Here is a 22012-nt window from a genome sequence, read left to right as displayed (position 1 = left end):
TTTACTTTTTGAAAATCTAAACACATTTTTGTTTAGAAGATTATTTACCCTTTATTAAGGAGGCACCTCTTACTGTATATAATTTAAAAAACTGAAATTAGGCTTTAAGGTAAATTACCCAACTGTGTATAAGTACGCTCCCCCTCGACCAATGACAAAGTGTTACAAGTACACATATAATTACCAATGAAGACCCTTCTGAAAGACGAGTGCTTTAACTTTAGATGCTTTCACATGTGGTATACTTTTTCAATGCAAGACTTTAACTTTACTGGAGGGCATTATGTGCCACGTTATAGTCACAGATCTCTTATGCAAAATCTATTTGTCAGTGGGGCTTTTATTATGCTTTATTTAATGCATTTCAAGACACTAACCACAACTGGAGTCTAAATATTTAATAATATATATGCCATTTTGTGCATGTTATTCAGTTGCTTTTTGGAGGTACAATTCTGTTTTAATTCATACTTATAATAAAAAAATTTATTCTGAGTGGTGCATGTTTATTTGTCCTTTACTGTGCAGAGAACAAGAGATTAAACATAATTTCAACAGATTTGTTCAGCATTAAAGAACTCAATCATTTGTAAAATAAAATCTGTGAACTTCACCAAAAAAAAAAAGTAAAAACATTCCTTACTTCACCAGTGATGTGACAGCAGAATGACTACACAAAACTTTATGGTCATTCAACATATCCAAACTTAGAATTAAAGATTAGAGAACATATTTTAACAGTAGATAAATTACCATTCCAACACCAGTAATTATCAAGGACATTTTGTAACTCTTAATATGATCCAATATCAGTACATTACAGAGCAAAAGCATTAATATCAACTTAAATGTCCAAAGTCTTTATTAAATAATAGTTTTAAAAGGTACAGTTTAGGTCTCCTAGTAAAGACCATCAGACCACTTGAGATATGGGTGAACCCTGAGAGAACAAAAGTGTGAGTCCAGAGTCACACATGACAGGAAACCTTGAATTAAACACAAGCATAGCGGGAATGGAAAAATAATACATATTATACATACAACAGTTTAAAAACATGATACGGTGAAAGGTAAGAGAAAAAAAGATATGTTAAATTGCAATGGCAAATGGGGTAATGACTTTGACTTAAAGTTAATTAAATCTGTATTATAAGGTTTGTAAAAGTAGCAAGTGACCCCTTCTCTTTGAGCCCGTTACTGTTTAGAAGAGCCCGTTCATACAGTGCCAACTGCATGTACAGAAACCCGGTCAATTATAATGTCAGCATGTGGAGCAAGAGTGGTGATGGTGGAGCACCTCTGTGTGTTGAAATGCAACTTTCCCAGTAAAAGGTGCACTATCCTTTCAGTTTTCCCCATTATGTGTACAGTGTGAGCAATAGTGTGGAGAAAACCTGAAGGCAGTGCATTTATAATTACAGCACAAATGAGGAACCACAGGATGTTACACACATACATCGCAGGAATCACAATTAAAAAGAGGAATATTACAAAACTCCTTCTTTGTCAGGAATGTATTCTGATATCTTGCCTGGCAACACTTTTATACTATCCCTTTTATTATAAGAAAACCTATATTTCTAAAAAAAATACATATTTTTAAGGAATACTCTAGGGACACCTGTTACCTGTTAAGGTTACAGACATCAACTGGTTCGCTGAGCACAAAGAGTTAACAGACTGCTGACTAAAGCTACACATAAAATTAATATCAATCTTCTCATGCAAGTCAGAGGATTCTGTAGAATGTCAAACTGTTCCTTCAAAATTACAAGGCAAAGCCCCATCATTAGTAGAAACCAAACGTGATCTTTGCCAAAAGCATCATACTGCAGGGACTAAATAACATTTAATGCTTAAAATTCTTTAGATTGTTTGGCAAGTCTATGATGACTTAAAGAGTCCAGTGTTATATGCAGGCGGGATCAGATCCTAAATAAAACCTGATACTGTTGCCAAGCTCTCTAGCCCAAATAAAGGTCTTTACCTATGACTTTAGACTGAAGTTAATATCAGTCAATAAATAAAAGAAATATTTCCAACACAAAAAAAGAAAAGATTATTTCTATGAGCAAACATTTTCCACAGGCAGCATCTAGTGCTCCATATAATAATCAGACCATGTTAGTTTGGGTGTTCGGGCTACGACTCTGCAGGTCCTGTACCTGGTCAAGAACCCAGTCGATGTTAGGTCTCTCCTGGGGATTTGACACCATTATGGAGCTCAAAAGCATCTGCAGACCTTCGGAGTAACTTGACATAGCAAAGACAGACATCAAATTAGAACAAACTACATTTGATCAATAAATACACATTAGTGATACAAACCTTAATAAGTGGCTTTTATTATATCATTAAGATGTATTGTAGTTATTGTACAAGTTCACAAACAACAAAAACAGCCTAAACTAACTTTGTTCATGTAAAGTTAGCTTTGTGGCTGTTAGTATACATTATCTCCTTAAAATCAGTTACATTACTTACATTTACAAAGACTGATACACTGTAAGATATTGTTATAGTCTAAAGACTGACCTGCAAGACTGTGGGATGGCCACTGGATTCTGGACAGCCAGGGCAACACTGTCCCCCTTCTGAAAAACCAGATCATATGGCCCCTCCAACATCATCATGCAATAAAGCACACAGCCAAGTGACTAGAACAGCATGAAAAAACCACAATAGAAGAAAAAAGGAATTAGCCAGTGAACAACTCACAGTAATAACGACGTACGGCTTCAGAGACATAAGTACACTGAAGAAAACAACATTTCTGACACATACAAGCCCAAAATGATAAAGAATACAAGGCTTTACCCAGATATCAGTGCGCTCATCTATAATGCAGTAACTCTCAACGTTGAAAAGTTCAGGAGCTCTGTAGGAAATGGTGCATCGCTGGGCTGCCCAGTCCTGTATGGTCATGGCTTCTCTAGTACCTCTAACCTGTAATAAATGTAGCTATATTTAAATAATAAAAGTAATACCAAGGTAAATTTAAATTTTTTCAAAGTAAGTCTTAAGCAACATAATATCAACATTTTCTGGATAAAGTGATGCTTCTGCCTTTAACTCTTGAAATATTAATAAATGTAAATGCTTCTTCTACAGTGACCCTTGACAAAGTCTTCCTGTTGTAAGTGTGTCAATCACATTCAGGGAACAACCAAAGGAGCAAATTACCAAATATATAATTACACTACTTACAAAAAGTTTGGGATATTCGACTTTTGGGTTACCTTTATGGAAAAAGTAAAACGTTCATGGTACAGTGATATTATGTCATGAAAGTTGGGCACTTAAGTAGAAGCATGCATCGGTAATTTCTTCATCTCGAACAATTTATTGAATCAAAAGCTAACAACAGCGGTGGATGTACTACAACAAAAAATGTCAATGTCTCAATAACTTGTCAGTTGTCGACTTGGTCCCATTCAACCAGAACATTTATTGGTTGATCACAACGCAATTCATGGATCATGTCTGATCCATGAATTGCGTTGTGATTTTTGCAATTAATCACCTTGTTATAGAACAGCACGTTAAGCAATAACTACTGAAACACTGAACAACTGGACATGTGCATTCAAAAATTTAAAGAAGGTGAAATTAAGTTCAACTGTAAAGGTTATAGTACATTTTAGGTGCATTCTGAAATTTCACCTGAATGTCAAATATCCTTAACTTTTTTTTGAGTAATATATTTCAATGACCCAATCAATGCTTCAAAGATTTACAGAAATAAAAACCCCCAAAAACACTTAAGTATAAAACAAGAAAATGTTATTACAATAATTACAACAAACAGCATCAGTTAAGTAAATCTGGTAAGATAAAAGTGAGTTTTGAGCAGATTTAATGGCCTGCCAGACTTGATTAGGCAATACACATTGTTGGAAACCTTAATGTGCTTAGACTTTTTGCATACTCTATTTTGTTTTTATATATATATATATATATATATATAGGTAAAAGGCCCAGAAATGTATAAGATCTAATCCAAGAAATAGCAGACCATATGCAGGAGCTACAGTAGTAGTAGTCCATAGTGTGGTGTATGTGTGTGTGTGTGTGTGTGTGTGTGTGTGTGTGTGTGTGTGGTAAAGCATGATATTATAATTCACTGGCATTAAAAAATGTTATTCTGCCATCTAGAGGTGGAAATCTAAAACTTCACTATAGTGATTCTTGTTCACTATAGTGTTTATAAGCACTGTGTTATTGTCAAAAATAGTACTTATGTCTTGAAATTGAGTCATGGAAATTTTACTTCTTTCTTGTTAGTTGGAAACAACTATGGCCATGACTCACTTATCAGGTAACCTCACCCGGATAACTGAAAATCTTCACTGACATATTGTAATTATGACCCTGTGCTCATACAGTAACAGACCAACCTCCAAAAACTATGCTACAAATTCTTGTGTATAGTGCTCAGTGAAGAATAAGTGTGCGGCCATACCTGCCAAATTGAGGCTAATTTGGGCTTTGGTGGTTCATTTACAGTATCAATTTAAAACCTAATCGTCACAAACCCTGCACCCTTACCTCAATCCTGGCACGGTTCATAGAGCCTAGATCCATCAAAACCGGTCTGTCGTTTTCATCTAGAAGTACATTTGTGGGCTTTAGGTCTCTGTAAAAAAATAAATAAATCACAGAGGCGATAATTGTAATTTTGTTAATTTAAAAAGGAACACAAAAGTTACTATTTGGAAAAGTGCGTAAATCATAACATTAATGTTAAATAACAGTCTGATTGGCTGGGCTCACATTACAATTCTTAAATATTTTGGATTTCTCTGTTAAATGCTGTTCATTAGTAACAAGGATCAGCCACATTGCTAAATACAGTACAGTCTTCTACATACTTGGTATTTGGAGAGGTGCCTACCTTTCTGTACATTCACTTTTTTTTATACGTTTCAAGACTATGTTTATTTTATTATATGGGAATTGAAACTATACAAAGCAAATGTGTATGGAGAAAGACTACCTGTGTGCATAACCTTTTTCATGAATAGCCTTGAGACCAGAGCAGATGCCATGCAAGATTTTTATAATCTGTTTTTCGGGCACTGAGCGCCCCTTGTCCCTTAGCTTCTCCAAAACAGACCACAGACTTCCATTCTGTTGACACAAACAAACCATCATATACAAATTATTTCAATTCTATTGTGGCTATTCTAGTCATACTAGCTACTGCATAAACTTACACTAATATAAGGCAGAAGTAGCCAGGCTTCACTCTTTCCTCCACGATCAACAAAGGTGTGTGCAACCAAGCTCAAGATGTTGGGGTGATTAAACATTTGGTGCATCTCCACCTCGTTCTGAGCCTCCTGGCGGCCTTCACGGTCATGGCACAGGATCCTCTTCAGGGCATAGAAGCGTCCATCCTTTACTCCCTCTACCAGGTCAACATAACTGAACCCACTGACGGAAGACACAGAGAGATTTGAGTGAGATTAATAGGAGTGTAACTGTCCAAATTAATCTTTACAAGTATAAGGCAGGCAATATTAGTGCTACATATTTTCATAAATCCCATACAGCAATGTCAACAATGCATTAGCCAGTATCTTAACAGATTCTGTTCTTCTCTGTGTGTGTTTTTCAGCCCCCTGCCCATTTATTTCTTGTGCAGGTGTCACTAGGCACCGTGGGATTTGTAGATAAATTTATGATCAACATACTTAGCATCTAAAGGAGAGTTGAAAGTGGAGTTTTAAACATGTAACGTGTTACCTTACCCTTCATCTAGTTTCTGCACAAAGTAATATTTTTTGTTATCAATAGTAATGGAGCTACGGGAGCAAATACACAGTGTCTGTCCCATCTTGACTGGTACATTGTTTAACACCAAGCTTATAAGGGCCTGTAACAAGAAGAGGAAAATAAAAATTTATTTTAGAGACACTGTCAAATAAATACATTAAGTGGTGAACTAATACATAGCTACAACGGTTCATATAAAAAGACATTTTTGCTGAAACAAAATAGCAAAAAACATTGGTCAACTGTAGAAAACAATGTTAATCTCAAGTCATGTCACATTGTCGGACAGCAACGTTAGCTATGTGTTTTAGCTAACAGAGAAGCTCACCACCAATAAGTAAAACAAAACTTACAGGCTAAAAAAAACCAAAATTAGTCATTTACGTCAATTTGTAACTATAGTCCCTGATTGCCTGACACAATAGTCAACAAAACATAACATTACCATGTTGTGTTTGTGGTGTTACACATTTATTCTTACCAGCTAGTTTTCTGTTTACGAAGTTAGCCTGATGTCATATTTCCTCCATTTTCTTCTTCGCGTATAAACCGTGTGAAGCTTGTTTGGCATCCGGCGCTGGAAGAAGACTAGCGGCAACGGCTGGAAAGTCTGGAAGTAGAAGAATGGCGGATTACGGGCATAACAGAAAAGGTTGCAACGACGATGGAGGTGATATACGAGCGGTTTAATGTATAAACTATGTAAACATAAAGTGATACTCTAATTAAGATAACTTATTTTCCTGCCCACCCACTAAAACCAGCTACAGCAAAACATATAACAAGGAAACATGCGGAAACATCTTTAAGCTAACGTAGCTAATGTTATTAGGCTTCATTGGCTAGTTACGTTAGCTAAGGATCAGCTAGCGTAACATAGTATTACTCTTACCTGTGTGTTTGACGGTACCTTTGGAAATTGAAATGGGTACGTTGTGCCAAAGTCACTGCTAACTTTAACAAGGTAACGTAACGTATTTAGGAAAAAAAATGTTGAAGAAGAGAGATTTTTATTTAGCTTGGATTAGCCTAGCTAAGTCCCAAGTAGCTAGCCACTTGGCCCAGTTTAGCACAATATAGGTGAGCTACTACGGTAATAATATATGTTACCAGGATGAACGTATTCAGATATTCATTGTAGTTTCAGCACACACGCGAACTTAAAACTGTAATTTAAGTAGTAACATAACATTGCATTGGGTTTGTTGATGGCTAGAAACGTAGCCACTCGGGTTAAGATGATACTCTCCAATTCCCTGAAAATAGTTGTTCACCTTGGTGAGTTGTCTTGCCTCAAGCAGGGCCGCAGGAGGAGGAAGGCAGAGTGAAAACTAAGCCTGTCTCTTGTAGCACTGTGGGCGGAGAAGGGGCCGCAGTCAAACGCTCGTCAGAGCATCTCACAGCTGAAGATGAAGACGAGTCCTCGTCAGATCCACCAGCGCCCTGCAAAGTCTCCAAAATTGGCTTTAGCATGAGCAGTCGGATGGGGAGCAAGTCGAATCCTATATCTATAAAACTTGGAGCAACAGTGAGTGTGTAATGTAACGTGGTAGGACGTACCCTGTATGTATTTAAAAACATGTATTAGTAGTTTTAATTATGATTACAGACTGATACAATACCGGAGTAACCATAACTCTAGTTAGGACCTATAATGTTACTAGATGTGTAAGTTAAGTAATGCTCATAACCTACTGTTCAGAATGAGACATGGATGATGTTATGTTGGTTTTGAGAGGTCTTGAAATATTTAACAGTTGCTAAATTGTTTCAACTAATACATTAAGTAGTCCTAGTAATTTGTTGAGTGCAAGTGCTGAACATTGTCTGTTTAAACTTATCAAATCTTGGCATTTGGAGATTTGCTATTTTTGGTTCCCTAAGTCTAGTTCCTTCAACCTCTTCTAGAAACTTAAAGAACCTGTACCATCAGTTCCTCAAAAAAAGGCAGGGCTGGCATCTGTTTTTAATGAAGATGATGACGTAAGTGCACATGAACATACCCTACCTATATCATGGTGGTGTAAATAGCACATATACATACTGACTCAAATTTTTATATTATGTCATGAAGAGTGAACCTGAGGAGATGCCTCCAGAAGCAAAGATGAGGATGAAGAACATTGGCAGGTGTATACACACACACTGTTCTTTATACTGTTAACTGTTTCCTCAGCATTTGCTTTTATGTAAACATTGCTCTCTCTTTATATATATATTTTAAATGAATTTCAAGTTTCAAGTTTAGTTCTTTTAGCTGACCTGATCTATTTTGTCAGGGAGACACCAACATCTGCAGGACCTAATTCCTTCAACAAGGGCAAGCAGGGCTTCTCTGATCATCAGAAACTGTGGGAGAGGAAGCTGAAGGCCCAAGCTGACAAACATTAAAAGACTACCACAGCATTTGTCACTAATGCATAATTTTGTACAGGTTACTTACACCATGACAGAGTTATTGTATCTATGAAGGCTCAAATGATTCGTTTTTACGGCTGCTTGGCTCTGTGGACATGATGAAGAATACTTTTAGCCTTCTATGATACTCTGTGACTCACCTTGTGTTTACGTTTCAAACCACTACCTGCTGATGCTGATGAAGAAGAAAGGATACAAAGTCTCCATGTAGAGTGGGGTGATAAAGAGATGAGACAAAACAGCTAGAATGTTGTTAAGACAGTTGAAAAGTTGCTACAAATTTTTGCTACAAAAAGTGGCTTTCTGCTGGCTAAATAGAAAAAATATCAGCCTAGGGTGTTCATGCCTGTTTTGTGACATGTCCTTTCCTACCTGGATCTGGGTAGATGTGGTCTAATAGTCATGTAAAAATGTACATAGAAGTGTGATAATGTTTTATTTTTAAATTCACAAATGGGAGTGTGAGCTTGAGCATTGTGTTAATGTGTGTATACGCAGAGCAATTGGGGTACAGACATATAAATGGATTGTTTCTCCGTATCTATGTCAAATCCTTCTTTTCATCAGCTGTGCCATGTCATAGGCTGTATTTTGTTAGATTTTTCGGTCTTTTGTTTGAGCTTTTGCCAGTATTTCTTTTCTCACACAAATCTGGATTAGTTAACTATCGTAGGAATGTGGGTGTTGATTTTTATGTTCAGAGTTGAAGGACTAATAATGTATGTTTAGTTGTGAAAGCATGAATCTTACAGCCATGATATGGATACCAGCATGCTGATGATAATAAGTAATAAATTCTGGGTTGTTATAGCAACAATTACATTTACAAACTTTATGAATATTTCAACAACAGAAGGCCCACACTTAATAAATATGAACCAATTTTTTATTGAGATAAAAGTAGTACCTCTGTGACTTCTTTGCCTCAGACTCTTTTGTGAATTCCCCTTGATTGAAACGGAGAACTCCAGTATATGTTGTTACAAACCCTTTTTATCACCCAGAACTCTCAGAATACATACCTAAAGCCCATCAAATAAAAATTATGTATCATATGTGTTGTCTAATGTTTATTGCTAATGTGTGCTGTAATAGAGTACAATATGAACTATGCCTTAAGACATGAGTGTATTTGTGACAGCGATACACAAATAGCCAAAGAAAAGCTTAAGCTTAATTGCATAGCATTCATTTTGAAAACTTTGGATTTTATTTTTGTACTAATTATTTTTCCAAGATTTCTGACATTTTCATTTGTCTAGTTGGTACCTAGTTATTTTACAGTCTAACCAATAATCCATGTTCACAGTTATGATTTGGCAGCCTTAACATTGGAGTTTCCTTCACTTGTTTGTCCATCAAGTTCTTAATAAGGATGTGGTAACAGTAATTCCACATCTACATCATAAATATTGGAAGAACATGCTGTGTTCACCATGTTTACGTTTTGCAAATGTTACTGGTAACAGTCTGAAAACTAGTCATTTATGGGTGAAAAAAGCTTCACTCTGTGATCAGGCATAGCCTTCCTTAAAGACTTCCAGAATCGGCAGGTGGCTTCGGTAGGTTTTCTTGAGTTCCAGTTTAGACTGGGTAGAACCTTTAAGGCCCTTTGGACGAGTGTGGGTAGTGGAGAATCTGGCTGGTTGAGGGATGATGAGCCTCTGCTTGTCCATATGAGCAAGAGTTTGGGAGTTGAGTTCTGCAGCAAAGCCTGGAGATATGTTAGAAGGGACACATCAATAAACAATTGTGTCTGTGTGAAGAAACCATGAAAACAGTAGTTTAATATAAACACATCTAAATTAAAACTAAGGGAAAAAATGTACTTAAGGTAAAGTAAATCAGGATACCTGTGGTTTTCTTTGTGACTTATGGTACGTTTTGTTTTTAGTCAGAGTTTCCACTATCCGCATGGTTTTAAGTTCCTGTTTTTTAAACTGTCATTAGCTGTAAGGTTTTCTAAAGCTATGAAATGTTACACACAGGCTGTGTGTTGATTGGAATTCAGGCACACGAGGATTGTTTTTTTGCAATAAAAAAGAATAGTAGTACTATTCAAGAATAAATAATTGGTAGAAGAATATTTACAATCACGAGAAGTAACAAATAGCCAGTTGCATTTTGTTGTTATTTAATGGCAGTGGAGTACAACCCCAGATCCAAAAAAGTTAGGAAGATGTGTAAAACATAAATAAATACAGAATGCAATGATTTGCAAATCTCAACAACCAATATTTTATTCACAATAGAACACAAAGAAAATATCAGATGTTGAAACTGAGCCATTTTACAATTTCATGGAAAATATTAGCTCATTTTGAATTGGATGGCAGCAACACATCTCAAAAAAGGTTGGAAGAGGGGGATGTTTACCATTGTTTAGCATCCCTTCTTCTTTTAACAACTGTCTGTAAACATCTGGGAAGTGAGAAGACCAGTATTTAGAGTTTTAGGACATGAATGTTATCCCATTCTTGTCTGATGCGGATTTCTAGCTGCTCAACAGTCCTGGGCTTTTGTTGCCGGATTTTTTGTTTTATCATGCACCAATCACAGATGCAGACTTTAGAACTGTCCACTGATAACAAGTTGGATGGTCCCTCTCCTCTTTAGTCCACAGGACATGACGTCCATGGTTTCCAAAAAGAATTTCAAACTTTGATTCATCTGACCACAGAATAGTTTTCCTCATTTTGCCTCAGACCATTTTAAATGAGCTTTGGCCCAGAGATCGTGTTCACATATGGCTTCTTCTTTGCATGATACAGCTTTAACTTACGTTTGTGGATTGCACAGTGAACCGTGTTCACAGACAGTGATTTTTGGAAGTGTTCCTGAGACCATGCAATGATGTCCATTAGAGAATCGTGCATCCAGTTTTGACCTTCGGCCTTGTCACCTACACAGAGAGAATCTTCCTGATTCTCTGAATCCTTTGATGATACAATAGATGGTGGGATTTTCAAGTTTTAGCAATTTTTCATTGCTTAACTCTTTTCTGAAACTTTTCCACAATTTTTTGGTGCAGTTTGTCTCAGATTGGTGTCCACACATTGGAGAGGCTTTGCCTCTCTTCAATGCTCCTTTTATACCCAGTCATTACTTTTCCAGCTTTTTCTTGCCCTCTTCCACCTTTTGTGAGATGTGTTGTTGCCGTTAAATTCAAAATGAGGTAATATTTTCTATTCAATGGTAAAATGTCACAGTTTCAACATCTGATATGTTATTTATGTACTGCTGTAAATAAAATATGTGTTGATGACATTTAAAAATCATTCATTCTGTTTTTATTTACATTTTACACGTTGTGCCAACTTTTTTGCTTATAGTATACAACAGTATAAGCTAAACATAAAAAACCTCAAATGTGTCTTTCCATTGAACTGAAGTTTTAATGTTTAATAAGTTTTTACAAGTTGTGTATTCATGATGTGATAACATAACACCAACATTAGTCTTTCCTTACCTGGATTCCTGACTCCAGTACAAACACAGCATTGCTGTCATAGAAGTAATCAGCGGACAGGAGACAGATGAGCATGTGGCTTCTCTGTATTGTCTGGACTACATCATTTGTATATGCTGCAGTACCAATTAGAAAATATTAGCAGGTGGAGACACATACATAGACACATACACATGATCCTCACACATCTGGTTTTCTGACCTCCTCCAGGAAGTATGTCCCTCTCCAATAAACAGAGACGATACCCCCATCGCTGTTCAATTACTTGGGGTAGCAGAACTTCTAGTGGTGTCTGGGTGCCTTTACCTTCCACAGTGTTTGGCGGGTCCATGCTGGATAGACATGCTGCTATTAAAAGTAATTGGTCATTAACTTCACCAGTAGTGGTACACATCAGTGAACTCTTGAAAGACATATCATCAATCTTGTTGGCCTACCTTTCTCATTAGTGTCAGATCGAGATTGAGAGGAAAGGGTCCCTCCTTCCCACACCTCTTGTGATGGAGGGCTCCACACATATGACAGAAACACATCAAACTCTTTCCCCTCTGATTTGTGTTGGCCAATGTGAAAGACAATTTTGACAACACAACAATAACAACTTAGTAAATGTGTTTTTCCCTCTGTAATAACATAATTGTTATATTGGCTTTTGTCCTTAATACACAAAGTGCAGTTGTACCTTCATTTATGAATAGATAATGACTATTTCACATTATTATCAACATGTTTACAATGCTTTGCATGGTAAAATAAAATAAAAAAATAAAAAATAAATTGCAGGTTAATCTTGTGCTTTATCTAGGTTTATCAAAAAATGGTGCACGTCAAGTCAGGATGTTAGTATGTAGGTTTGCCTTAGGGTTTCTACTTCATATTTAGTTTGTGTATGTGTGTGTCTGCGTTCTGACCTCCATCATGTGTTCCATGCTGAAAGTGGGATCTGTAGAAAAGCTGTAGTTCTAATTGTTTTACATGCAAAACAACTCCCAGCCAGGCTACCAGCAGGAAACACACAATCGGATACCCAACCAATGATGGCCATTTTACTGAAATGAAGTACACAAGTACAATTAAATTAAATGACACATTAGATGTTAATATGCACTCACTGGCCACTTTAAAGGGTCCACCTTGCTACTAAAGGACTGGCCCCCTTATGCCTTCAGAACTGCCTTATTTCTGCATATATTTATCAAGGTGCTGGAAACATTCTTCACTTTTGTCCATTTTGACATGACAGCATCACACAATTGCTGCAGATTTGAAAGATGCACATTATCCTGCTGGAAGTAGTAATCACAAGATGGGTAAACTGTGATGATGAAGGGATGGACGTGGTCAGCCTTTAAATGTCGAATTGTTCCTGCACGTTGACAAATCCAACTACTTGAGTCACTGCGTGGAAGCAGACTGCCTCACCAGTCTTTCACATGTGGTGTAATTCTCATGCCTGCCATTTTAGGGTTCAATACCTGGAGAGACTTTCCTCTGTATTGCAGCTTATTTTATTTCATTTTATTTAAATTTTTATTTATTTGAAATCTAACACTGTACCAGTATTTTGAAAAACGTATAAGAAATAAAAACATGAAGGTTGAGATAGAAACAACAGTACCTTGGATTTTTTTCTTGAGCTTTATAGTCGCACGACTGACCCCAACAGTATTACTGGCAATGCAGGTATATGTGTTGTTCAAGTGTTGTTGATTCACCTCTTCTAGAATGGCTCTCCGTGTGACCTCGAGCTCCTCCAATATCCATTTCTTCTGTCTGAATAAGAGAAATTATTTGCAATCTTACAAGACAAGTTGAATACACACTTCATTATTGGGTTTTGCAAAATCCAAATGTGCAAACATGGGCTCTGTAAAAATGAAGGATAGCTCCTTGGCAAAAGCAAACTTGTGAGACTCACTGTGGCTTCTCCATTTGTAGTACAGTGTTATTGTCCAGTTTACCACCATAATTTATGTACCACCGCACATCTGCTGAAGTATTTATCTCAGAAGGAAAATGGACCTTGCAGATCAGAGTGTGAGATTGACCTGCAATAGAAAAAATATGTGGCCCTTAAAATACATATATTAATTTCTTAATGAGAGTGACAACGTGTGTTTAGAAGATGCAGAAACAAGCCTTTCAAAGATGTGACCATTGTGTCATTATAAGACACATATAACCATATTCTTCAGCAATATTGTATGCATTAAATGTGCATACAACAAACAAGTTGTAATTAAAAAATAATTAGGCAACTCTGAAAGCTGTTTTTAATTAGTTTTGAGTTATATTATGAGTTGTTATATAGTTATATAGTTGTTATATATGAGTTGCATATTAAAAAATGCTGAAAACTAAAAAAAAAAAAAAAAAACGAGTTCATAACTATTTAATTTGGTTTTGACTCTCACAGCTGTGGGATAATGGGAGAGCATGTATGAATTTGCTTACCAAGCTCTACTTCTTCTGTCATGTTGTCATCAGGATTTACAATCCTGGGAGGGCCACTAGCTGTGTAATGTGCTGTTTGGGCATGGAAAAAAGAAGAGGCATCAACTCAACCCACTTGAAGTCAAATAAATGCCTTTACATACAACTACCATAAACTGCACAAAACAACAACAACTAAATTATGGACTAGCAACTTGTGAAGGGTGATTCTTTGTCTCCCTTTGCATACTGTGATTGAGCCATTTGAATAATCTTGAATGAAAACAGAAAGTGGATAGATGCAATAATTTAACAACTGCACTTTGTTTCACTGTATTGCTTTATTAGGGGTTATTAGTCTTTGTGACATTTGTCAACCATGTTGAAATCACCTGCTAATTGGAAAGGTCTGTGGCTTTTGGTTTAGAAGGTGTGATGCCCATGAACTAGTTTAGACATGAATGCTATATGTTAAACAGATGTTGGTGAAGAAAATGTCTCATGGTGAGTCAACATAGTTTTAGTCTCTGTATTGCATGTGCTCTTTTTAGCCCATAGTGTTGCTTTTTGAAGCTGTCATGGACCTGAATAAAATCTTCAAATCCTTAAAAATAAAAAAACTTATGAAAATTATGTTTGAACTGAACCTAAAGGGTGAACTAAATAACAATGATTCAGTTTCCCAAATAAAGTAAACATCTCATTGACTTTCCTTTCCATTGCTGCAATTTTTTATTAGACCTATGAGAAGACTTTCACCTTAAATCTCAATTTGAATGACATTAAAGTGTTTGAATACTAAAGATGAAATCGTATTTGCTCTTATTAAACAAATCTTCTTGATATACAGTGTATTTTCTGCAAAAATGGGTGAAAACAAACCAGACACGTGATAGTAATTTGAATTTTTTGCGATTATGTTTACAATCTAACACTATTTTATAGTTCTAGTAGCTGCAGACCTCAAAATAACAAAAACACAAATGCCAAATTAATATAACTGAGGCAGAAATATTTTACTAAAACCTTCCAGTGATGTTACAAAAATGAGATCTATGAGATTGGCGACTGTAGATGTTGTTTGTCTGTAAATTGTCACCTCAAACCACTGACTAGCGTGGCATTGCTAAAAATGGTGGTGTAAAAACAAGTGGTGGTGTAAGCACTTGCTTTCACCTCAAACAAACAGGCATGGTGTGAATGAAGTAATACACTTTGAGGTGTCATAACAGTCATGGTGGAGCAACACTACACACACACACAAATACAAAACACTTACTTATTACGTTGATGTTAACAGCTCTCCTGAAAGTCCATTTGACTCCTTGTTCAACTATTTGTCTATCACAGAAATATACACCACCATCAAGATGACTGACTTGACAGAGATATAACAGCCCGTTCTTTTCACAGGAGGCCCTAGACTGCTCAGATATAGCGCTACGATTCTGTAAGGAAGCAGACATGTCTGAGATTTCATTGTGTTTCAGAGGTTTCCGTTTTGAAATGGATAGTTCTGTTCTTGTGTGTACTTCACCTTGTACCACTTCATATCTGTGTTGTTAATACAGGTGCGTCCCGGGCAGGGGATCTCCCCACCTGCACTAATGAGCAGTAATTTACTGCTCTCATCAGGGTGGAAGCATGGCAGACTTGTGTTCTCCACCACCTGCAGATGAAATAAGACTTTGCTGCCACTAGACAGCAGAGACCTGAACACTTAGTGGAGGTTCATGCAGTCGCATGCATAAAAACAAACATTATAATCTGTCATTTAGTATAGCAAAAAAGTTTAATTCTTAATATAATCACTTAATATACTACCATGTTATGCCAATGACTAGTATTATTTACAGTTTTAATAATTACGCTGGCAAGCTTAACAAGTCATTAAAAGTACAATTATACTCATTGGATTTAAACACAAATCTGCTAGTACCTCCCAATTTCTGCTGTAAAATAATATATGTAGAGTATATGTACATTCAAATACAGGCCAGAACTGAAAAGTGGACTATCATATGAAGCTTGACAAAAGTGATGCTATTTATTTAATGTATTCTTACTCACCCCTAAGTGTCACACCTGACAAATGAAATATGAACTTTATTATTGAAAAAAAAACTTGATTTTTGATTCTAAACCTGGATTGATTTCTGACCAAGAATTAATGGCCCATCTCTAAACTGTTTTTAGAAGATGTAGTTGAAAGCCAATCCACAGCTCCATTAAATGAAAACATAATTGATATGCTCCAGTCTGGTTTCTGTAAATTGCAGTCCACTGATTTGGCACTACTATGAATTTTTAATCATTTATTAATGCATAGTGATGCAAGGCAAAGCTCAGTGTCTGTACTGTTTGATACTGTGAAGCACAGTATACTCATTGGCAGAGTTAGATGGTGGGTGGGTTTGGGACAGCCCTGGACTGGTTCTCCTCCTACCATTTCTATAGGACTTTCTCTGTCGTCTCCTCAGTTGTGTGGTGTGCCAAAAGGTTCTGTTCTGGGTCCCATGTTTATTTTTTTAGATTATATAAACATGTCTTTTAACCATCTAAATTTCGCAAAACTATTTTACATTACTGTTTAAATACAATAAAACTGGATGGCTGATTATAGTCTACATCTTAATAATGATAAAACTGAGGTTGTTATTAGTGCTTTTGCCAGTCTTATCCCTAAGGTGCAGGAAAGTATTGGTTGTCTCTCTTCATCAGTAAGATTATCATTTAGAAAGCTTGATGTCATTTTTTGACCAGGGTCTGACTCTGATCTGGCATGTAAAGCACTTGACCTCATCCTGCATTTTCAATTAAGGAGCACTGCCAAACTCAGACCTATGGTGTAGAGCCCATTAATCCATGCTCTTATCTCATCCTTTCTAGATAACTGTGATTTCCTCTTCATTTGCCTTAAGAAAACATCTATTGTTAACAAGTGGCCCTGATACCAAGCACTTGAGCATCTGTGTCCCTATTCTACTGTTTTATGTGCGTTCTTAAATGTTGACTTTTACTGTATCATATTTATTATGTTTTGTGAAGCACCTTATGGCCTCTCATCTACAAAGATCCTACGTATATAAATAAACTTTGCTTACTAGTTACAATTTGATAAGTGTGCTAATGACTTGCTTATGGGTAGATGTCTCTAAAAAACAGATGGCAATCAAATCTACACTTTGTATGGTTCAAACAATCCTTACAAAGGTCAGCTATTCCTAAGGCTTTAGTCATCTTAGAGTTAGTCACAAAGGAAAACATTTTCACCTAGAAGCAGTTAAATGCACCTATATTAGTATTTGAGTGTTCTTTCAAGGCAGACTTAAAAATCCTTGAAGAACAGACCAGATTGTGTTGCCAGTTTTATCAATGATGTGAACACATTCTGTAAATATTAAGCTGCTATTATGTGCTTAATTATACATTAACCATCACACACAGTAGCACAAAAGTAATGATGAGTGCAAAAAACTATATTATTTACCCAGTGAGACAGGTGTAGTTTCCAGAAAGTTTTGCTTCAGCTATAAAAGTTTCACCACATTTAAAAGATGTGCCTTTATTTCCTTCTCTGCATTCACCAGTCCCTGCACATGGAATCATGACGTTTTCCCCTTCCACGATTCGGAAGTGCTGATTTGTAATCCCCCGCTGAGGACCTATGAGATCAACAGTCTTATTTCTGTTTCATTTTAACTGGAGAGTCTACAAAGACAACAGTCACACTTTATATACATGATTCCTTTTATAAACAGATATTTTTTACCTGTTCTTTTCTTCTGATGATTTCCCACACAGCATCCCTCCAAGCAAATAGGAACAATGAAATAAATTAAAATGAATTCAATTTGCATCTTTTGTTTTTAAATCGTAAAAAAAGATGCCTGTTGCTTTTAGTCATGTTACTTCTGAAATCAGTCTTCATCAGTTTACATTGAAGCAATGTTCTGATATTTACTCGTGCAAAACCATATTTAGATTGCTAGGTATTTTCTCCTTGTTATCTGCGGCTCTCTGTTCCCTATGTCTTGGGCGGTAGCTTGTGCTGCACAAGCAGGACATGTAGACGTAGTAGATGGTATCACTCAATTTCCTGTTGGGTTGTTTGAGCACGATTTCACTGGAAACTAATAGCGATTTGTGTTCCTGTTACTTGTTACCCACTTCCTATGTGAACTGCAGTTTAGTAAGGTGTTGTAACGTACTGTGGTAAATGGAAAGAAAACATGAACCTAAAAAAAATAAAGGCACCTTTTTCAGGCATCTAGCACTATGATACCATATCTTAAAATAGTCGAGTAGACTGAAAACAGAGGATATACAAAGCCAATGTAGACTGATTAGACAGATTTGAAAGCCATGCTTTTTGATGATAAACTTTATTCAGATGAGGGAAACACAAACACAAACACAGCTACCTAAAACTACATTTAGAAACTAAAAGTATGATTCATATGCCATTACATTGTAAATATGGCTCAACTGCTTAATCTAGATAAGACCTGAGTTTTCTGGGGCACACCTGCCCTTTTACTAACCTTATTTCTTTTCCACGATAGAATTCTCCCTACAGTATAACTCATCTCACATTCACCATCTTTTTCTTTTCTGTCTAATCTAGTAATGTGTGGAAAACCAGAGATGCTCACAAGTCTTTTATTACAGTCCAAGTCATACCTCAAGTGTTTAAGATATTAGTCTATATTTCTTATGATTCTAATCAGCATTCTGCCATTTGCTGGACACTATCCAAACTTTATATGAATTCTCTTTAACATAGACAGAGACAAACAGTGGAAGGAGGCCACTTCTACAGGAACCACAGTTATTGTTGCAAGCTATAATTAACACTGTTCTCAGAGGTTTGCTGGCCACTGGACTGAAGGGGAGGTCATGTAGTCTGCCATTCGCTCACCAAAGCAGCGCCAGAGTTGTCTTGTCTTGATGATAATTTTCCTGCATCGTGATTAGAGTGACTGGTTCACAGTCTGGTCGTTGTGTGCACTTGAGATCTGATCAGCTAAGACATATTTTAGAAGTGTAAAGAAGGTCAAAGATGCCATATTATGCTATTTAGTACTTGTAACTTCAGGAATGAGATTTTAGATGATCAAATCATCAAGGCCAAGTTTCCAGGATATAATATGCATAATATGCATTGCATAAATTATATGCAAATAATATGGTGAATGGGCACAGAGAGGGCAGTCAAGGCAAAGGCAGGATAAGCAGATGGATGGATGGATGGATGGTTACAGGATGATTATTGACCAGTACATTTGATGGGAAAATATTTTTGCCTAAAGTGTTGTACTAACATGTGCCATAGGAAGTTTTAGAACTGAACAAAATAAAATGACTGGGGATTGAGAAAGTATTGTGTGCAAATAGGACGTAGAGGGCCGAGATCAATTTCAACTAATTTGAGGGTAAAAGCAAAACTATTGCTGATATATACATGTATAAAAACATTTCTTAAGACTTAGAAACAGGAACAGCTTCTGTGAAATGTAAAAAGTTGCTCATGAAGGAAGATGCATGTGACATATGGGTACAGAGATAAACTGTGCAGAATGTATGCTGTGTGCACACTATTGGCAGGGCTAAAACCCAAACTGATAAGATTTTCTGATTGTATCTGACATCTGTGTCTATCTAATGAAGAAATGTGACCTACAGTAGCACTTAAACATAATTTAAAGTAATTGAAAAGTACATTTACTGGAAAACATGAGTACAAATGACACTTACAAAAATAGGATAACTTGATAATTTTGCAATTTACAAAAGAATTATCAGAGCTAACCAACACATAATGGTGGATGAAATTAAAGAGGCACTGCCTCTATCATTTACTTTACAAAGCACATGCTGACCTGCAGACAATGTCCAATAAAAGTTGTAGAAAGAACTGCACCTGCACCCACCTGCACCTTAACAATTTGTTAAAGGCTGGTGTGATTATGCCTTGTGCAGACTCACAATTTTGCACCTCACTCTACTTGTTAAAATACCTAGATGATTAGCTAATAAGATAAACGTTTGCAAATGATCTGCCAGCAGTGAAGTGCAGCTGTACGTGCAAAAGTGCTCATTGTACCCTTACACCATGTAGAACAACAAACATTTCTCAGTTGTGGACCAGGTAATTGCATTTTTAGTCTTCTAGTGCAACCAGGCTGAGCAAACAAAACCACATTGCTGTTATTCCAAATGTATAGATTAAAAAAAAGTTTGTTAACGAACATGTAACATGTACATGTAACATTCGTCTAGACCAATCAATTGACTCAAAAGGTCCATAGCAATGGAAAAAAATACATAAGAGAAACACAACAACCCCTTATTTTACACTAATTTAGACTTATTTGAAGGGGAAAGAAGGTATTTAGAGGTATGTTGTTGTGTCTGAGAGCTGTGGCAGCAGTGGAAAATCATTGTATTATTTTAATGTTATATCGTAGTCTTCTAACCACCTACATTGTTAAATCCAAAGTACAGTGGACTTGTCACATGCAATAACGATTTTCTTCCATTATAGAGATCTAGAGATCCACTGGGCTTAACTACTTTATGCTCTACAGGATCAAATTCTTCAGTAATCTCTGATGTTTTCTGTCACAGTCATAATAAAACAAATGTTGTATGCTAACCACTCTGCCTTGACTTTGCAGCAAACCCTAGAGTGAATGCTCTGCACTGATAACTTTTTTTGCCTCTCATAGCTCTGACACAAGATCAGCCTTCAGCCTGTGTTGCAGAGAAGACAGCCTGAACACTTTCAGCTCACAAATGTCAAAATGACCATAGGGTACTAAATTAAAGTGTATTGCACATGATGGTTCACACGACAGACATGTGTGTGAGACTCTAAATAGGTAGTTTGTTATAAAATACTTAACGTATAATTAATTATCCTGTAAGTTCCCAGGTTTTTACACTCTAGCTGAATGTACAATGGCATTATATTAGGTTTAGTGTTAAGTTTGCATCCCCTTACATTAAAACTGCATGTAGGAGAAGGCAAACTTAAGTAGTGTTTTTTCTCAGGAATTATCTGGATTCTATTAACTATAAGCAACTTAACTTCTCAGTAACTTCATATTTCCAGTGCAGAATGAGCGATGCACAGTTGATTTGCCTGATCCCTGCAGAAGCAATCCTGCAGTAAATTGCTCTGAATTAGGCTGAAAAACCATGTAGTGAAATAGTTGGTTTCAATAAAAAAAAAGGTTTTTTATTTTTGCATTTGCAAAATGTTTTGCATTTTAAAAAAAAAAGGTAATACTGTAAATAGATGGCCTGCATAAGTATACAGATAGTATAATAAAAACACAGAATAAATCTGCTTTATTAATGAAACATAAAACAGCCAGTGTAACAGTAACAGTGACTAATTGATATAGACTAATGTAAAACTTGAAAAATGTTTGCACTTTTTCATTACATTCAGGCATACATACATTTTCACAGTGAAAGTATATTTCTTTTCCTAAAATATACATTGATATACTACACGCAGCATACACATTTTACCATGGTTTTATATCCTGGACTGTTTGAGGTAACAGCTGCATTTTTGAGGCATCCTGCGGGGCAGGAAGATAATACCGTAGGTGCTTGAAGAAGCAGGAGGAGGACGTCATAGAGCTGATGCCTTTCCATGTGACACAGTCTCCAGCCTCACTAAGAAACTGTAAGGCCTCTGGCAATGAACCTGATGTTGGTGCCTTTGTTGTCTCAGTTTTGATGAAAATTAAGTGAGATTGCCGCTCAACAAGGGTTGCATGGATGGCACTCAGCAGGGCAGACCCTGGACCAGAATCTGGAGAGGTGGGAACCAAAACCACAGCCCGGCTCTTCTCTATGCAATCTAACACTGCCTCTGTTTCAGCTGCAACAAATCAC

At 36.4% G+C, this 22012-nt stretch overlaps 4 protein-coding genes across 6 annotated transcripts in view; 1 reads left to right on the top strand and 3 right to left on the bottom strand.

The window, feature by feature from the left end:
• Positions 1-448: 448 nt before the first annotated feature.
• stk16 (serine/threonine kinase 16) lies at positions 449-6388 on the bottom strand. The gene is made up of 8 exons (XM_067496059.1): positions 6260-6388; positions 5754-5878; positions 5217-5436; positions 4997-5130; positions 4549-4636; positions 2818-2946; positions 2536-2657; positions 449-2253 (listed from the first exon to the last, which is right to left on the bottom strand). Exons 2-8 carry the CDS (start codon positions 5837-5839, stop codon positions 2115-2117), a joined length of 918 nt encoding a protein of 305 aa, XP_067352160.1. The 5' UTR covers positions 5840-5878; positions 6260-6388; the 3' UTR covers positions 449-2114.
• Positions 6325-9251, top strand: LOC137121909 (PEST proteolytic signal-containing nuclear protein-like). Of its 2 annotated transcripts, none has more exons than XM_067496062.1 (5): positions 6325-6448; positions 7080-7306; positions 7687-7761; positions 7853-7908; positions 8058-9251. In XM_067496062.1, exons 1-5 carry the CDS (start codon positions 6403-6405, stop codon positions 8167-8169), a joined length of 516 nt encoding a protein of 171 aa, XP_067352163.1. In that variant the 5' UTR covers positions 6325-6402; the 3' UTR covers positions 8170-9251. The 2 variants fall into 2 exon arrangements, with proteins under 2 accessions (XP_067352163.1, XP_067352161.1); XM_067496060.1 differs by having other exon boundaries at positions 6344-6448; positions 7077-7306.
• Positions 9202-18152, bottom strand: LOC137121867 (interleukin-18 receptor accessory protein-like). 2 transcript variants are annotated; one of them, XM_067496058.1, is made up of 12 exons: positions 17871-18152; positions 17589-17763; positions 15636-15795; positions 15378-15546; positions 14120-14191; positions 13584-13713; positions 13284-13438; positions 12577-12714; positions 12103-12213; positions 11867-12010; positions 11666-11781; positions 9202-9910 (listed from the first exon to the last, which is right to left on the bottom strand). In XM_067496058.1, exons 1-12 carry the CDS (start codon positions 17956-17958, stop codon positions 9674-9676), a joined length of 1695 nt encoding a protein of 564 aa, XP_067352159.1. In that variant the 5' UTR covers positions 17959-18152; the 3' UTR covers positions 9202-9673. The 2 variants fall into 2 exon arrangements, with proteins under 2 accessions (XP_067352159.1, XP_067352158.1); XM_067496057.1 differs by having other exon boundaries at positions 11867-12013; positions 17871-18151.
• Positions 18153-21435: 3283 nt separating this feature from the next.
• The window catches only part of LOC137108452 (interleukin-1 receptor type 1-like), a 41548-nt gene continuing 40971 nt past the window's right edge, over positions 21436-22012 (bottom strand). Inside the window, exon 21 of the mRNA XM_067493050.1 lies at positions 21436-21998. Within this exon, the coding sequence (XP_067349151.1) occupies positions 21637-21998 (362 nt within the window). The 3' untranslated portion in view covers positions 21436-21636. The remainder of the gene's footprint in view (positions 21999-22012) is intronic.

This window comes from Channa argus, chromosome 2 (genome assembly GCF_033026475.1).
Source record: "Channa argus isolate prfri chromosome 2, Channa argus male v1.0, whole genome shotgun sequence".
NCBI classification, from domain to species: domain Eukaryota; kingdom Metazoa; phylum Chordata; class Actinopteri; order Anabantiformes; family Channidae; genus Channa; species Channa argus.
This window is presented reverse-complemented; position numbering and strand designations above follow the sequence as displayed.

What these genes read in the sequence shown, in the direction of transcription:
- stk16 (XM_067496059.1), bottom strand. Translation starts at nt 5,839, where the DNA reads ATGGGACAGACACTGTGTATTTGCTCCCGTAGCTCCATTACTATTGAT. An exon ending in GAAAAAGGTTATGCACACAG is followed by an intron (nt 4,637 to 4,996) that starts GTAGTCTTTCTC and finishes ATTTTTTTACAG; the next exon opens with AGACCTAAAGCCCACAAATG. An exon ending in ATGAGCGCACTGATATCTGG is followed by an intron (nt 2,658 to 2,817) that starts GTAAAGCCTTGT and finishes ATGCTGTTCTAG; the next exon opens with TCACTTGGCTGTGTGCTTTA.
- LOC137121867 (XM_067496057.1), bottom strand. Translation starts at nt 17,958, where the DNA reads ATGCAAATTGAATTCATTTTAATTTATTTCATTGTTCCTATTTGCTTG. An exon ending in TGTTAACATCAACGTAATAA is followed by an intron (nt 14,192 to 15,377) that starts GTAAGTGTTTTG and finishes ATGCCCAAACAG; the next exon opens with CACATTACACAGCTAGTGGC. An exon ending in ATCTGACACTAATGAGAAAG is followed by an intron (nt 12,014 to 12,102) that starts GTAGGCCAACAA and finishes TACTTTTAATAG; the next exon opens with CAGCATGTCTATCCAGCATG.
- LOC137121909 (XM_067496060.1), top strand. Translation starts at nt 6,403, where the DNA reads ATGGCGGATTACGGGCATAACAGAAAAGGTTGCAACGACGATGGAG. An exon ending in AGGTTGCAACGACGATGGAG is followed by an intron (nt 6,449 to 7,076) that starts GTGATATACGAG and finishes TCTTGCCTCAAG; the next exon opens with CAGGGCCGCAGGAGGAGGAA. An exon ending in AGGATGAAGAACATTGGCAG is followed by an intron (nt 7,909 to 8,057) that starts GTGTATACACAC and finishes CTATTTTGTCAG; the next exon opens with GGAGACACCAACATCTGCAG.